The sequence below is a fragment of the Rhinichthys klamathensis genome, unplaced genomic scaffold (genome assembly GCF_029890125.1).
Source record: "Rhinichthys klamathensis goyatoka isolate OS25496 unplaced genomic scaffold, OSU_Roscu_1.1 h1tg000059l_1, whole genome shotgun sequence".
Lineage (NCBI taxonomy): Eukaryota > Metazoa > Chordata > Actinopteri > Cypriniformes > Leuciscidae > Rhinichthys > Rhinichthys klamathensis.
This window is the reverse complement of record NW_026606604.1, coordinates 617,641-635,000: the sequence shown is the minus strand read 5'-3', so window position 1 is coordinate 635,000 and position 17,360 is coordinate 617,641. Positions and strand designations below refer to the sequence as shown.

Below are 17,360 nucleotides of genomic sequence, written 5' to 3'. Positions count from 1 at the left end.
TTGTACCTTTGCTCCTAAATGAAGTTTCTTATCTGAGAGTGTCCTCGTCTCCCTCTTACTATTTGCCTTTCAAAGCATGACGTTTGGATTTGTTTTTCTTTATAACCAGGCTGCATGTAGTTGAAGTGTGGATTGACAATGACAACATCCTATCCAGTGTAGATAATTTCTAAAAAAAAATGTTTACATTAATCAAAGATTTACATTTGCGAGAAATTTGACCGTTTGTAAAAAGGAGCCATTTCTTCTTAAAAACAGTTAGCAAAGATTAATAAATTAAAGGGATAGTTCACTCCAAAATAATAAATCTGTTATCATTTGCTCCCCTCACCTTCATGTCTTTCCAAACCTGCATGACTTTCTTTTTTCTGTGGAACAAAAAATAATAATATTGAAAATCAAACTGTTTTGCTTTTGACTTATGGACAAAACAGAGTTCTCAAAATAGCTTTTTTTATGTTCCAAAAAAGAAAGAATCTCATACAGCAACAACACCACCAGGGTGAGTAAATGATGACAGCATTTTCTTTTTTGGGGTGAATCCCCACTTTACAAATGTTGTTGATCAATCCTAACTTAGCAACTGTTGCTATATGATTAAGCAAGCTTCTGTTCTTTACTAATACACGTCTGGTGTGATTGGACAGTTTTAAATAGAATATTGCATAAAAAATGGGGATGGGAAAAAAATATTGCCTTGTAACACAGTTTACCTTGGGAGGTATTTTCTTCCCACTGTTATAACCCTTTAAAAGAGCATTTTGTAGATTAATATCAGTAAGTAAATAATACATTTAAATGAATAAATAAATAAAAATAAAAAAGTTAATTAAATTAATGTAAAACCTCTCTGTGCTAGAGGAGGGTGGAGCTAAGCAAAGGGTCAGTCGTCTGATCTTTAATTATTTTTTGCTTCTTTTTGGTTACCAACAATTCTAAATTAGTCTCCCATGTGATTGTATGAAGGTGATGAAGGTACACATAATGGACATTTTTTTTATGTGGTTACATAAAAAAGGTCTACACAGTTTGAAAGAATGAGGAAATGCTGATCTAACGTTCGTCCTAATTCTTTCAGGTCTGTCCTGGTTGTCTGCAATCATTTTTGTGTGATTGCCTGGCATAAGTGCACATCAACCGCACATTTTCTCAGCCTGCTGACTAAACATGTGGGTGGGCAATGTTGAAACCGCTTTCATGCAGGCTTATTCACGCTTCAAAACAATCATTAATCCATCTAATCAGCTTCCTATTCCATTTTAATATTTGACAACCATCATTCCTTTATCGAAGAGGCTTAGTTCTGATATTATTAGGATCTGTAATATTGCATGTAGGCTACTCATTCTACCTTCCCACAGTACAGGAAAACTTAACTTAATTTGTTATATAAAATGAATGGATGTCATCTTGATTTGATGAATAATTCTCCCTAGGGCTGCACAATATATCGAAATATCGCAAATGTATATATCGCAATATGCATATCGCAACGGCTTGCAACAATTGGGGTCATGAACAAAAGACAAAGAGAAAATCACTCACTGCTCTTGGCTGAATAACTTTTGTAGCTTTAATAAGAATCAGTTTTACATTTGATTATTCAGTTTCTGTTGTTAAATAAACCTCCTGAAACCCTAAACCCAGTGGTTTACACTGATGTAAAAATAACACTTACTTCTTATGCTACAGTAAAACACTGCTGTTCACTTTCAGAAGTTGTAGGGATGTTTTTTTGCAGCCCTAATTCTCTTAAAAATGAAACAATAATTCTAAGACCTCTAATGGAAAGACAGGATGTGACCTCATCAGCTGAGTGCAGTGTCTGTGACACCGCTCTCCAGGGAGAAGGGGGATGCTATCGAAATTAGAGGCCTAGACCTGCTGCCTGTTCGTATCAGCCAATCCCTCTTTTTTAAACACTCTTTTTTCAACTGGATTTCCTAGAGACTGAATCGTAAGCTTACTGCACTTTAATGGCTCCTAAATACAAGCTAAATTGCAGCTGACGGCTGCGTATTGACCTGACTCTAAGAACACAGAGGTTTCAGGAACCGCATGGTTTTATTAGCATTATGGAGCAAACCCACTCCTCAAAAGGAGGATCTGGCAACCAGCTGAGAGGGAGCAGATGGCTCTCTACTGCTCTTCTGTCACATCAGTGCAGGAAGAGACATTATCAACACCTCACAGTCTCGCCGATATTTCGCTAGTGAGATGCAACAGCCACTCGAGAAGCGTTTAAGGGATGAAAAGGTGTCTGTGTTTAGGATGTGAGAGGATTTGAAGCTCCGCTGAATAAATATTGTAAACTATATGATGCAGATTTAATCAGTTTTTATGGAGCAGCTGTCGGGTTGTCATCAAAGTCTTGTTCCGCCACACAATTGACTGTGCGGCCCACCTCCCCCAAGCCCTTTCATTTAGCTACGCATCACACACCAAACAGATCAGAATACACCATTAGGCCTCATGCAGGCTTATAAATGAATAACAATTTTTCTTATGTATATGACATTCTGCAGACCGGCATTGATTTACTATACTGTATATGCAGTTAAATTAAACTATAAATAAACACCTAAAATTATCAATGAAATAAAAAAAAGCTCGCACTGGACTGGAGGCATAGTCGAATTGAAACACTTTGTCAGTGAATAATATACACTATTGTTTAAAACTTTGGGGTAAATAATTTTTTTGAATACTTTAAATCGGTAAAGATGCATTAGATGCACTGTCTATTCAGAAAATATTAAGCAGTACAGCAGTTTTCAACATTGATAATAATAAGAAAAGCAACAAATCAGCATATTAGAATGATTTCTGAAATATCATGTGACACTGAAGTCTATGTTGTTGAAAATTCAGCTTTCACATCACAGGAATAAATTACATTTTAAAATATATGAAAGAGAAAAAAAACTGTTATTCTTAATTGTAATAATATTTCACAATATTACTGTTATTATTTATTTACTGTAACCTATATTTTTGAACATTAGTGTATGTAGTCTGGTCACATGTTATTGTGTGTATATTTTTGGCTTCTAAATGGTGAAAAGGCTGATTTCATGGGAAGAGGAGCTGTTTGGAAAAAGTTGTGGAGAGTGGGCACAATCCAATGAAAAAACCTTGTCAACACATTGTAAATTGCATTGATGAATTTTAATATGTCATGCTTGCCTCCAGTGCCACTGTTGGCCTAAGCCTCTGTATTTATGTGGCCCTTAGGGTGTGGCTTTGATTTTTAGTTATCGGGGCAGTTTGCTTTGTAGTTAATGTATCATTTAAATGATTTTGTTAACCTGGGTGAATTTTGTATGAAACATGTCTTCCCGGGCCTAGAGTAAGTGTTTATCACTCCCTCAGATTCCTGAGCTGCTAGAATAACCTATTATTGCTAAAGCAAAACACTTAGTTAGTAGCTAATTCTGATAGATGTGATGTTTTCTGTGTTCACTGATAGTAAGCCAAGAAAAACTCCTTGTTATCATATTCTTGTCTAAATAACATAAAGCAGGATATTTCTTTAGATGTGGTAGTTCTACATAAATTGGTAGCTGACGTTGAAGCCGAAGCCTGGCTGTTTCCCAACATGTAGTTCAGCCTCAATCGTCTCGTCACTCCCACAGACCGTTGGCTGAACGTCTGCATATGTCACACAAAATAGGAAACACTTTGGGAGTCGTCAACTAATTGGTTCTTTAACGTTACGCCTTGAAACAAAGCCGTTGTGGAGCCAAACCAAGCTGACGACGTCATTAAAATGTTAGTCATTTATCGGTCATCAGCAATAACGTATATAGAATTATCTGTATGATCCAGCATTTTAATAGCAATGCATCCTCTTTTTTTTTTTTTTTCATAATGTCACACTTCTCGTCAACCTACTAATGGTTTACTTCTACTTCAGTTCAATATGCAGAAACTAGAAACTATAAGAAAAAGTATTTTGACATCAAACAAATTACTATTTCTAAAATTGTGCTGATTATGTGAACATGAACACAGAAGCAAGTAGGTGTGCACATTTATCGCTTACTCATGATGACATGAGTCACGTGTTCAATGACTCGTGAGCCTTTCAGTATCATTCCTTGCAGGAAGCATTTTACACATGATGGTTCAAGCTCACATATTGCCTTCACAGAACTGCCAACTCCTCCCTGTCAACCAGTTTGACAAGAGTCAAGACGTTTATTCAGCACAGCTCCATGGCACTCTCACTAGTCGGATGTCAGCATTGACATTCAAGTCACGCCCAGAGAAAGTTGCAAAACTGAGACGAGTCAGTCCCCTCATCAATACTTCTCTGTCCAGGGCTGTGATGGGAAGATTCACTAATTTAACTACAAGAGTGTCATTTGACATTTAGCCAACTGCATTTCTACGGAGTACAAGCTCACATTTGGCATTTAAAAACAAAAAAGAACCTGCCTACACTATTTTAAGGCCAGTAATGGTTCTTAATCTTTATTAGAGGTTGTGGTCTTGTCCCTCCTCTACATAGACAGCTGTGTGGTCACAGGACTCTGTGCATGAGCTTTACTGTCATCATGTGACAGACACATGTTCAAGTCACTGTGATATTTATCTAACTTGAGTAACAGAAAATAGGGTGCCATTGCCGTATAGGCAAAGTGAAAGCACAGTAATTTAAAGAGGCTGTATTATTTTACTTTATTGGTTTAGTTTTATTTTTTTCCTGGAGATCCACTTTTTCCAAAAGAAAAGATAGTGCCAACTAAGCCTGGTAGGTGAATCTAAATTGAAATGAGAGCACAGGGATGTAAAGGGGACATTTCTTTTATTTTAATGTTTAAATTTTCCTTTTTTTCCCTTTATTTTATATTATTTTTGTACTTTTATCTTATATTTGATTTATTTGATTTATTATTTGATTTACAGGTTTGCTGTAGGCTTCCCATTCTTTAATAACAGCCTCTTTGCAATGCATTCCACACTTGAATGTGCCAAATGAACTTTTAAAGTCAAACTAAAATGATCAGTTGTCTTGTTAAAAACTTTAACCGCTTGTTTCTAACATTGGGATCCTTTAAAAGTAGATGCAGAGGCAGAGCTGTACACCTAGTCAGAAACTGCACCAGACATTTCTACTTTGTATTGTAATTATTAGTTCTTCTGGTGTAATAGTACAACCCCAATTCCAGAAAAGTTGGCACATTTTGTAAAATGCAATAAAATCAAGAATCTGTGATTTTTGTTAATTCATTTAGCTGACAAAAGAACAAAGAAAAAGATTCAATGTTTTCACTGGCCAAATTCATTGTATTTTGATAAACACCATTTTAGATTTTGATGACTGCAATACACTCCAAAAGGGACAGAGGCAAAATAAAAGTGAAAAGATTACAGAACATCCCATTTAAACTGTTTTGAAACGGTCCACAATTAGCAGGTGAATTGGTAATAGGTGAGGGTATAAAAGGAGCATCTCAGTCTTTGCAAGCAAAGATGGGTCATGGCTCACCACTTTGTGCCAAATGTCATGAGAGAATTGTATAACAGTTCAAAAATCATATTTCTCAAGGCAAGATAGCAACGTACAGGTCCACAGGGAATCCATAGAAATCTCAGTCCATGTAGGGCAAGGCAGGAAACCTCTGTTGAATGTGTGTGACTTTCAAGCCCTCAGATGGCACTGCATGAGAAACCATCATGCTACTGTGTACTTCAGAAAACTGTTCACAGTCTTTAACTGCATCAAAAAAATGCAACTCAAATCTCTGTTACGCAAGGAGAAAGCTATACATCAATTCTATGCAGAGATGCCGCCAAGTCCTCTGAGTCCAAGCTCATCTCAGATGGTCTAAAATAAATCTGTGCTGCGGTTTCAGCAAGTTTTGGGGAAAAACAGACCCAAAGATGAAAGAGACCAGCCAGACTTTCATCAGCGACAGGTGCAAAAGCAAACATATGTCATGGTATGCAGGTGCGTCGGTGCTTATGTGTAAAGGTACCACCACTTCCACTCTCTTTACCCACAAATGAGGTGCCCTTGAGCAAGGCACCTAACCCCCAATCGCTCCACGGGCGCCGCAGCAAAACATGGTTGCCCATTGTTCTGGTGTGTATTCAATACTCACTGCTGTGTGTGTGCACTTGGATGGGTGAAATGCAGAGCACAAATTCCAAGTATGGGACACCATAATTGGTGTCACGTCACTTTCACTTTACACTTATACTGCCATTAGGATGACATCTTTTCTAGGAAGCAGGACAATGCCAGGCCTCATTCTGCACGTCCTAAAACTGAGTGGTTTCTTAGACACTACACTGGAAAAGGGATGCAATCCAAAGACCTGCCTGCAATCCTGTCTCTTATTGAAAATGTATGGCACATCATGAAAAGGAGAATCCGACAACAATGACCACAGACTGTTGAGCTGCTGTCTTGTATCAGGCGAGATTGTGCAAAACTGCCAACAGTTAGTATCCTCAATTCCCAAATGATTCAAAAGTGTAAATAAAAGGAAAGGTAACGTGACACCGTAGTAAACATGCCTCTGTCCCAATTTTTTTGGAGTGTGTTGCAGCCATCAAAAAAATACATTTAAGTTGGTCAGTGAAAACATTGAAAATCTTTGTACTTTTGTCAGCTATATAAAAGTTAAAGAGAATTAAGAAATCACAGATTCTTGATTTTATTGCATTTGATAAAATGTTCCAACTTTTCTGAAAATAGGGTTGTAGAATGTACCTCAATGTGACGAAAAAAGCTGTTCATGAACCCAAAAGAGATGTTGCTGATGTGTAACTGTGGATAATGACGTCTTAATGAGTTGTCAAATTTTGGAACACATTTTCATAAGCTTTCTTTTTGTACTGGAGGACGTTTTGATTTCTGAAAGTGAAAGTATGTTTTCGTGATTACACACAACTTCAAATTCAAATTTTGGCTCCTTTCAAAAGTTCAAGAATTTTTTTTTATTTTTTATGAAATGGCCCTTTTAAAAATAAGCAAATATTATGGATGTGGAATCTGTAATACAAATAGTTCAGTAACTGAACGCCGTTATAATATGCTCTTTATTCATCTAAAATTGCAAAATAAATAAATGTGGTTTGCTTCAGAATAATATGTTACCATGCCAGTGTACACAACACACTACAATCAGTGACATGCACAAATAGAGGAGTCCACGTGGGGGCTTGACATTGGCAGTACTTTTGTATCTTCCCTCCCAGCAGTGCTGACAGACAGAGCCTGAAAAGTTTTGGCCTACATATAGCCTATTCTCTATAACTGCTGACTGCTTAAGTTTGCTGAAACGAATCAAAATGTAACCCCTTTACTTTCTGTAAATGATAGTTTAGTGTTCTGTCTAATAAGGGTGTGTTTTGTTGTGGGTAGAAGATGAAACCCTTTAGTTGGGTGGGAGCCACTGAATTTAACATGCATTCTGTGTTTGTTTGTTTCCAGATCGAGCTGGCAGCATCAGTACGTTGGACTCCTTGGATTTCGCACGTTATTCAGATGATGGGAACAGGGAGTTGGACGAAAGAGTGGCAGGTAAGGATAATATGAAAATAACAGCGGTTATGAGAAAGTGGTTGTTATTGCTTGTGCACCTTAACCAATGCAGATACTTAGTTACTTAAGCTTCTTTCAGACTGGAAAAATATAGGCTATATTTTTTTATTTTTTGGAGGGGGCCATATTCCTGTTGTACTGGTCGAGTGTACAAGGTTGTGGGTTCGATTCCCAGCTTTGTTCAGACAGGCATACGTTTGAATTTTTTTTTACAGTGACTGGCCAAGTGTTCTTGAATTCCAACTGTCACACAATACTTTTAAAACTGGAAATCTTTAGTCAATTTAATTTGAAACATTTTGCATGCACTGATCGACATATTAGACCACAATTGACAGTAGCCAAATTGTCTATTTCCCAATGCCCTGAATTTCCCAAAACACAATTCAGCAGTTGGCCATTATATGGCCTTTTTTGGGGGCAAAATGAGAAGGAATTGGCTTCACTGGCCATTTTTCTGGAAACTATTAGTGGTTCAGTGGCTTCTGTAAAGCTCTTTTACGAGAGGCGATTTGGTCAGTGTTACCGTATATGACACAAGATTCTTGGCATTCATGATTGATGTGAATTCACATGGGACAAACAGTAAGGTTCACTGAGCGCTTTCATCAGCGGTCTCCTAGATGAGCGGTTTCCATAGACGAGTAGGAGGGTTAACGAATAGCCATGAACGCTAAACTTTTCTTTCTAATTGGGCTGTAATGACAATGACTATCTTGCTTTCCAATTTCTTTCCAAGCAAAAGGTTTTCTGACTCTCAAGTTTCCTCTCCTGTCATTTCCCTGTTTTAATACTTGCTTGACTAGGTTGCCATACTGTTCCTTTAGCTTTTTCCTGCATTAGCTTGAATCCCTCCCACGCTTCAGATTCCTACATTATCTTGGCAGATATAAAAAAAACTTCCAGCTGGAAATGTTTTGTTACTATTAATTCCTGTGAAAATTAATATAGTATAGAGTTGTATGCAGATATTTGTTGACTACTGGTTAAATAGTGAAGTCAATTAATTGTATACAAAGTATCAGGGTTGCTAGTATCCAGCAATGTATTTTGTGGTCTTTTTAAAATGTTAACTCTTTCTGATAATGTTAAGGTCTACAGGGCTCTATTTTTATTTGTTAAATTAATACGTTTTTATTTTATGTTTCATAAAATTATATTTTTTAATGGAGTAGTTAAATATTGAATAATACATTTGTTTTGAATAATACATTGTTTGTGAATATGTGATTTCACATTGGTCTATTAAATAAATAATAAAACAAATAAAAATAGAAATATATTTAATTGATTTTAGTTGTATGTCCGTATACTAAATCCAGCAATTTTACGATAAAATGACATTCAAAGGTTGTATGCGCTTATTATGAATGCGATTTTATTCAATTATAATTATGGGTAAGTAGAAAGCCTAAGGAACCGTGCAGCAGAATAAGATTGCTTTGTACAAATTGTCACTTTTGTACCTCAAATTGGGCATCTCCTTCAAAATCTTGACCCCTTCGGCGATGAGCACAGCCGTGGCTGTCTGACCTGGGGTTTATTGGTTGTCTGATGGGTCTCTATTCCAGTATTTCTCTTTCCAATACTGGACCACAAACCATCCAGGCAAGCACACCTTTGCCACTTCTTTTTTTGCTTGTTTTTCCATTATTTTCCATTTGTTAAACTTGCATCCTGTGCTCTGATGATCAGCAGCGTAAGTGCCTTTGAGCTCTGCTTTTTCTTAGCTTTTCCTCCCTCTCTTTTCTTACTTGTTTGTCTATTCTTCTTCCATCTTTTTTCGTTCCTCCTTTCTTTTTAGGCCTTGTTCAGGTAGATGGTGTTCTAGAAAGCCTATTAGGGAGCAGAGCTTGTGGAAGTCGCACCTGCTGATCATCTGCACACAGTCATGCAAATTGTCCTGTGCTCTCCATGCTTCTGTTTCCAAGTGTCTCCGGGTGTGTCTCAATCCGTTCCCTAGTTCAGTACACTGCCCAAAGATTCCTTGGGCTGTCTCATGATCACAATCTTTCCAGTACACTGAAATAATCGCTCTTTAGAAAGTCCCAGAATGCATCATAAAAATCAGTCAGAATCAGCTGATTCTAGAAATGTTGCCCTGTGGTACCAGAAGAACATCGTTCATTGTATGTTATACAGCAGTGTACAGCAGTTTTAATGCACGATGTTGTAATCTTGTCACAGGTTATTGAGTCATCAGTGTCCCAATTGTTACTGGATCAAGGCTCTTGCTAATCCCATATTTCGTCTTCACAATATACTGATTCCTGTTTTAGGGAACTAGGGAGCGGAATGCGACACAGCCTCCGTTAGAACTCGCCTAGCAGGTCCACAGTAGCAGGATTGCTGTGGGGTTTTGCATACACTAGTAAATCCCTTTCCAAACGGAGTACTCTGTTTTACAACAAAGATCAAATGTAAACAGCAGATGGATTTAGATTTTTGTGTGTTTACGATTTACATCTGTATAGGGTTGGATTTTTGATCTGTTAAAATAAACATTCATACAGAATCCTATGAGGTGCAAGGATTTCTTTAGCCTGTTTTCATAAGGAAAGCATCATTTATTTTTGAAAGCTTTCTCCTTAGACCAATTAGTTCTATTTAAACTGAAGTGTGTAAAAAAATTTCTGTTAAAATAGTGGGTCCCATTTTATATTAAGTGTCTTTAAATATTGTACTAACATTTAAATTAATCATTTAATACACACTTTGATACACACTTATTCTGTACTTACATGTTTTTACATTGTACTTCTATTTTAAACAAACCTGCATGTGATTACATCTACAGGTGAAACTCGAAAAATTTGAATATCGTGCAAAATGTATTTCAGTAATTCAACTTAAATGATGACTATGGCTTACAGCTATTAAAACCCTTGCACAATATTCTCATTTTAAATTTGGGGTTTTCATAAGCTGTAAGCCATAATCATCAAAATTATAACAAATAAAGGCTTGAAATATCTCACTTTGCATGTAATGGGTCTATATAATATATTCACCTTTTAAGTTGAATTACTGAAATAAATTAACTTTTGCATGATATTAATTTTTCAGGTTTCACCTGTATAATCACACTAGTTGGCCCTTCCCTTACACCTTAACCTATCCTTAAACCTACCCATACCACCAAACCTCTCCCTAACCTTATCCGTATACCATCTCAATAGCAACAAAAGTGTTTTGCAATACAACATGGACACAAAAAGTACATTGTAGTAGTTAAAGACACCTAATATAAAGTGTGACCAAACGCTGTCTCTTATTTGCAGAGACAGCTGTTCAGTAAGACATTCAAAAGTGTGATCACTGTGTCTCTGTGGTGGCAACATTGTGGTCTACCTGTTTCAATCATTAGTTTGGTGGTACAATCACTACATGGTACAGTTTACACTTTGTAGTCCTAAAAAAAAAAAAAAAGAGTTGGGGTGTAACCCTGGCATCCTGGCCAAATTTGCCCATTGGCCTCTGTCCCTCATCATGGCCTCCTAAATCATCTCAATATATACTGATTGGCTTCATCACTCTGTCTCCTCTCCACCAATAAGCTGGTGTGTGTGGTGGGCGTTCTGGCGCAATATGGCTGCCGTCGCATCATCCAGTGGATGCTCCACCTTGGTTGTGGTTGAGGTGATTCCTCCCTTCCATAAGTAAAGCGCTTTGAGTACAGAGAAAAGCGCTATATAAATGTAACAAACTATTCTTATTGTTGTAGTACAAGCTTTAGTATGTGTAGTATGTGAGCTTTAATCATTACATGCAAGCAAATGCCACTATATGGCAAGTGCACTTTAAATGTACTATTTGGGACAGGACCATATTTTTAGCAATTCTGTCTGATGAAGCTAGTGCAACAGAAATTACACACTTCAGTTGTAAAAGTCAAAAGGAATTTGCCAATGGATTTTTTTTTTTTTTTTTTTTACCTTTCATTTTAAACGAACAAATAAGCCCTGTTTACAGCATGTATTAAGATCTGATTTGGTCGATCTGATCACAAGTAGATGAGGGACACATTCCTGTTTACACCTGGTGTTTTAATCTGTCTCTTTTGTCCACTTTTTCAACCACTTCTGTCCTGATTTCTCTGAGGGAAGGATCTCTGGGTGGGTATGGGTAAATGTATGGGCTTTTTCAGATCTTTCGATCAAATGGACGAAATAAGCTTGCACAATCTACATATGAATGCAACCAGAGAGCATACCGTAAGTTTTCGATTCTGCTTTGATAAAAACAAGTTAACCACGCCTAATGCAGTGAGTGTGTGTTAGTAATCAGGAATGGTGAAAGAACATTGTGGTTGGTACGTTTTTCGTCTTCAAGCCAAACTTGGGTCTTCAGCCGACAGTTTAAATCCCGTCTGGCTAGCACGCTTCACATAATGTTTACATGTTAGGTCAGTAGGCGAAGAGTAGACGGTCTTTTGTCGCTGTCCGAACGCATTCGACCACATGAGCGTTTACGCTACGAAAGAAATCAAATGCGTTTTGGACTACCTCTGGAAGTGGTTGAAAGTGGACAAGCTCAAAACGTTTTAGACCCTGTTTACACCTGTGTTTTGCGTCGTCATCATTTGTGATCCAATCGACCAAAATGCTTCCTAATACCAGGTGTAAACAGGCCCATAGACTTTGCTTTGCTCTAAATCCCTGGTCAGACAGCAGCTAGTGAAATTTTCTAACAAAATAAAACCTGAAGGGAAATAAATAAATGTGTGAATATTTTCATTATCTGGCAGCTCCTTCAGCAACCTCTGCTGCATGTGTTCATTAGATCCATAGTGTGCATGTCCCTGTTTTGGTTCTGCCTCAGCTTCTTATAAAAGTTGTCGTTTTTTCTTTTATTTCTTTTTTTGTTTTTGTTTTTTCATGGCCATCCTTTGTTCTTTTTTCCCCCTTTTGTTTTGTTTCTTTGTTCCCTTCTCTTGGTTGGATGCCTGTTTGTGTGTGACCCACTTCCCCCTGGTCCAGTTCTGGAGTTTGAACTGCGGAAAGCCAAGGAGACCATTCAGGCTCTTCGTGCCAACTTGACTCAGGCTGCAGGTGGCGTACTTTCAACTTTTACACTCTTCAGTCCTTTCTGCTATAGGAGCTGCTCTCATTCCTAAAGGCAGTTTGTTATGTCCACCATAAATCAAATTCCAGCTCACTCGTTTCTCTTTCTCTCTGTTTCTTTCTTCTCTGTAGAATGCGAGATTCCCTCTCAAGAGAGAAAAAACTACAAATCCAGTCCTGAAATTCAGGTTGCCTTCATTTTCTTTTTGTAATAATGGTATTATAAATCTAAACATAGTAGATTTCTCTAATAAGCTCATTATGAACAACTGGCCTAGTTTGAATCACATTGAATTAACTTTTTTCTTTTTCTTTTCAGGAACCTATTCGCCCTCTTGAAAAGAGAGCCTTAAATTTTTTAGTTAATGAATATTTATTGAAAAATGAATACAAGTTAACGTCCATCACATTCTCAGATGAAAATGATGATCAGGTAAGCCTTTAAACATCTTTTTGAGACATTTTTATAGGATTGTTTATTCTTTCGACTATTTTAATACTTCCTGTTATTCATGATATTTCATTTCTGCAGGATTTTGAGTTGTGGGATGATGTGGGTCTAAACATTCCCAAACCTCCAGACCTGCTGCATGTCTACAGGAACTGTGGGAACAGCCTGCCGTTGAATATGAATACCGTGGATGTGGCGGTCAGTGTGGACCCAAGTGACTTACCTGGAGACTATTTTACCCAGGAACCTGTGCTGCAAACTAAGGTATTTATGTATAGGAACTTGAAATGTTGGTATTGCAGTCTGATGTTTACATGAACAATTTCCAATTAAGGTGCATATTCTGGTTAAGCCTTTATTCTGAAATAAAATTCTGATTAATGACATATACTAGCTATCTTAATCAGATTTATAGAAACTGGGCCCAGTTGTTCAAAAGTATTTCGGCTGTTGGATTGGATCAAATCCCTTGAAAATGGTTTGTTCAGAAGAAAAAAGTATTCTGAAATCGGATTAGATCACGTAATCCATTATAGGTTTTGATCTGCATCAAACCATCAGTATGTTAGGACAACTTTGATCAATATGTAATGAAACTTTAAAATTGGTCAAATTATACAATGTTACAATCATGTAGTATACATATTTATACATTTTTTACACTCATTTTGATTTTTGTTTAACCACTACAGTGAAAAGTAGATAAAGTACTCATTAGGCTACCTATTACGTAAAATATTTCGTTTCCTTAATGACTCAAACATCTGCCAATATCAAACAAAATTAATATATTTAACTTTAAAAATTTAACACTGTATATTAATTGCAATGGCACAATCATCAGAGATGAACCAGTCAAAAGTAATTTCTAAATATCGCATCCCTTTATATTTGTTTGATTTTATTTATTTGTTGAGGGTCATATGAGGAGCTGCGGAGCTCCTCATATGGGAGGAACAATTATCTTTCAATGCTTTTGTGTTCTCTCACAAATGGGCTCCGTTGGGGTCTGACTGTTTAAAGTCATTTGAGAATGAAAGGTGATGTTTGCATAATTTAATTCTGCTGTTTCCTTTCTCTTCAAATAAAAACACTTAAAATGACCCCACATTGACTCTTCTACCTGTTGTTCTGGTTCTAGCTGCCTACATTCTGATGTGATCCCATTTAGAGCACTGGTAATCTGAAAAAGTGTGTATCTGAATCCGGGTGATCCAATCTAGTTTTGCTTTGAAAAACTAGCACAAAAGTAAGATGGGTTACCTGATCCTGGATCGCAAAACCTAGGATTTCCAAATCCAGACCATTCTGATCCAGATTAAACTTTTTGAACAACTGGGCCCTCGAGTATTGACTTAATTGGATTAAGGCAATCAGGTTACATTTACATGACACTTACATAATCAGTAATCCCATGTCAAATATCTATTCAAAAGGGATTTGTGGTTAAACATGCTGCTCTATTGTCTGAAGTGTGATTTAAAGTAGTATTGGGTTTCACTGGTGTAAAATATGCTAACTTCTATGTCATTTGGTTGTCATCCACAGCAGCAGCAGGAAGTGGTTCAGGAGCTGGAATATCAGATCAGCCTGCTGAACACTGAGAAACACAGCCTGGCTGAACAGATTAAGAAGCTCCAGAGGTAAGTGTCATCGCCTGCTGCCTGAGGGACCAATTCAATCAGAAACTGTCTAAAGCCAGCATGAGCCCATATAATCAGAGCTCAGAGCAGCAACCTGCGATTATAGTCATAATTATTAACTGCTCTCGGCACAGGCTCTTATCTCGTCAGCTGATGTTTACAAAAATCATATTTCTTTGTGGAAAATTACTAAGATGTGGTTTTTCACTGTCATGCATGCATTCCTAATGATTTCATGTTAATCAGTTATTCTGCTAAACTAGCACGTCCCATTAACCATATAATAATATGATTATATGTAAATAATATGCTCTAATACCATATTTGTTTTTAAAACTTAATATTTTAATTGTCAAATCATATGAATGTTATTATTAAATGTATAATATTATTTTAGGTAACACTTTATTTTACAGTGTCATTGTTACACGTTACATGCGGAGAGTAGGCGGTTATTACTTTAGTAATAACTATAAATGATGCATAATTACATGCAACAAACCCTAAACCAAACCCTAACCCTAGAGCAAGTACATGTAGTTACTTAATATTACTCGGTACTTGCATAAATACTGTGTAACAAAGACACCTTAAAATAAAGTGTAACCTTATTTTATTGTTTTATTATTTGAAATTTAATACAAAATTAACCACATACCCTAAACTTTTGAACAGTAGTGTAGTTTAAGTAAGATTGTTAAATGTTTTTGAAAGAAGTCTCAGCAAGGTTGCATTTATTTGATTCAGTAATATTGTTAAATGTTATTACAATTTATAGTAACTGTTTTATTATATTTTAAATGTATGGCAAAGCTGAAATCTCAGCAGCTCCTTAGTTTTTACTGTCACATGAGCATTTAGAAATCATTTTAATATGCTGATTTGGTGCTCAAGAAAAACAAAAATATCACAGTTGGTAACGTTGTGCTGCGTAATATTTTTGCGGAAACTGACACATATTTTTTTTAATTCTTTGATGAATAGAAAGTTAAAAAAACAGCATTTATTTGTAATAGAATTTTATTGTATTATAAATGTCTTTACTATGCCTGTTGATCAATTTAATGCATCCTTGCTGAATAAAAAAATAAAATAAAAACTCTTTCAAAGGGAAAAACTTACCCTGAACTTTTGAATGTATAATTAAATATAAAAAATAAATGAGTCCAGTATCCCAATGTTCTGCTGTAGAAAGTACCCCCCTCCCCCTCCGGCTCAATAAACTCTCGTCATCTGACCTTTGGGTCTCTGACATTTTTCAGCCTGGCATTTACGTTTCCTAGCAAGAGATGAGCTTTACACATCTCTTCTAACTAGATTTGCCTCCACTCCATATTTTGTCTTCTCAGTCTCTCCTGTCCTGTTGTCTGTTTGCCACAACACTCTATTCACTCCTATATTTTAGTGCATTTTGCATAAGGTTTGCACATCGCTATTTCTAATAAATGCATTTGTTTGTGTGTGTGTATGTGCAGTGATATCCAGGCGCTTCAGAGGAACGTTTCATCAGAAACCACGACTGTAGTGAAGTCGACTCCGTCCAAACAAGACCCTCTATGTGATAAACCCCCCCTAGACAATGGACAGTATTTGGACATACGAGGGGTCACAGAAACAGACAGCCCCCTAGATGTCAACGCTACAAAGACCTCAACCACTACAACTACTACTACTGACTGCACTGAAAGCATCACTACTGCTACACAACCTCACAGCAAACTAAAGTCTCAGAGTAAAACCGCTGTGCTATTTGACCAGCCCAACAGGTGAGACTTGCACTTCCTTGTGGACTGCCCTATGACTGCTAAAATGAGACGCACAAGGGCAAATAAAGAAAGTACTCAAACAAGTTACAACTAAATTTTATTAGAAGTGAGATCTGTTACAAAACCTAGTGAGCTTCCTACCTACAGTAGGCCACATTTTTTGGCATCACAGCCACACTTAGCTTTTCCAAACATTGTGCAGAAAACTTGCGGTCATAATGCTAAGTTCTTCCACAAAAATATTAAGCAGCTCTACAAAAAGCATTTCATGTCAGTTACTTAACAGTCAGTAACTTATTCAGTTTGGATGCTGTCTTAGTAGGTAGCTTTTGTCACTGTGGACAGTAGACAATGAGGCAGTTTACTAGGTTTTGGAACAAGGCCACTAGATGGCAGCACTGCATTGAGCACCTTTGCAGTCCTCACCCGGCTTTTACTGCAGTGTTAACTGGCACCATATATTCCATTCATCATCATTTTGCACATCTGCTCCGGATGGACTTTTACCCCATGAGGCTGATTCAGACAAATTATGCTCTCCTTGTTTTGACTGTTCCTATATCAGCGTTTTGCTCTGTGCTGTGGAAAGCTGGGCTAATATGTGGAGTTATTGGTAACCGGAGGTGGAGGTGGCTTGTTAAATCATGTTTTGTTTGCTTGTGCAGAAATCTGTCTCCGGTCTTCCACCAAGCACTTTTGTCCTTCTGTCGAATGTCTGCTGACAGTAGGCTGGGCTCAGAGGTGAGTGGGATCAGGTAGCATACAGGTACAAATGCACAAGCACATGTAGAGACACTTAAAGGCATAGTTCACCTAAAAATGTGAAGTTTGTCATTATTTACTTACCCTCATATTGTTTCAAACCAGTATGATTTTTTT

General features: G+C 37.0%; 1 protein-coding gene across 10 annotated transcripts in view; it reads left to right on the top strand.

The window, feature by feature from the left end:
* relch (RAB11 binding and LisH domain, coiled-coil and HEAT repeat containing) overlaps nt 1–17,360 on the top strand; it is a 48,284-nt gene that overhangs the window by 1,352 nt on the left and 29,572 nt on the right. For 9 of the 10 annotated variants that reach the window (XM_056248815.1, XM_056248821.1, XM_056248822.1 and 6 more), the window contains 8 exons: nt 7,448–7,537; nt 12,538–12,609; nt 12,754–12,809; nt 12,941–13,054; nt 13,154–13,336; nt 14,621–14,715; nt 16,191–16,481; nt 17,147–17,222. In XM_056248815.1, the coding sequence (XP_056104790.1) occupies nt 7,448–7,537; nt 12,538–12,609; nt 12,754–12,809; nt 12,941–13,054; nt 13,154–13,336; nt 14,621–14,715; nt 16,191–16,481; nt 17,147–17,222 (977 nt within the window). The remainder of the gene's footprint in view (nt 1–7,447; nt 7,538–12,537; nt 12,610–12,753; nt 12,810–12,940; nt 13,055–13,153; nt 13,337–14,620; nt 14,716–16,190; nt 16,482–17,146; nt 17,223–17,360) is intronic. The other variant, XM_056248823.1, reaches the window with a different exon arrangement.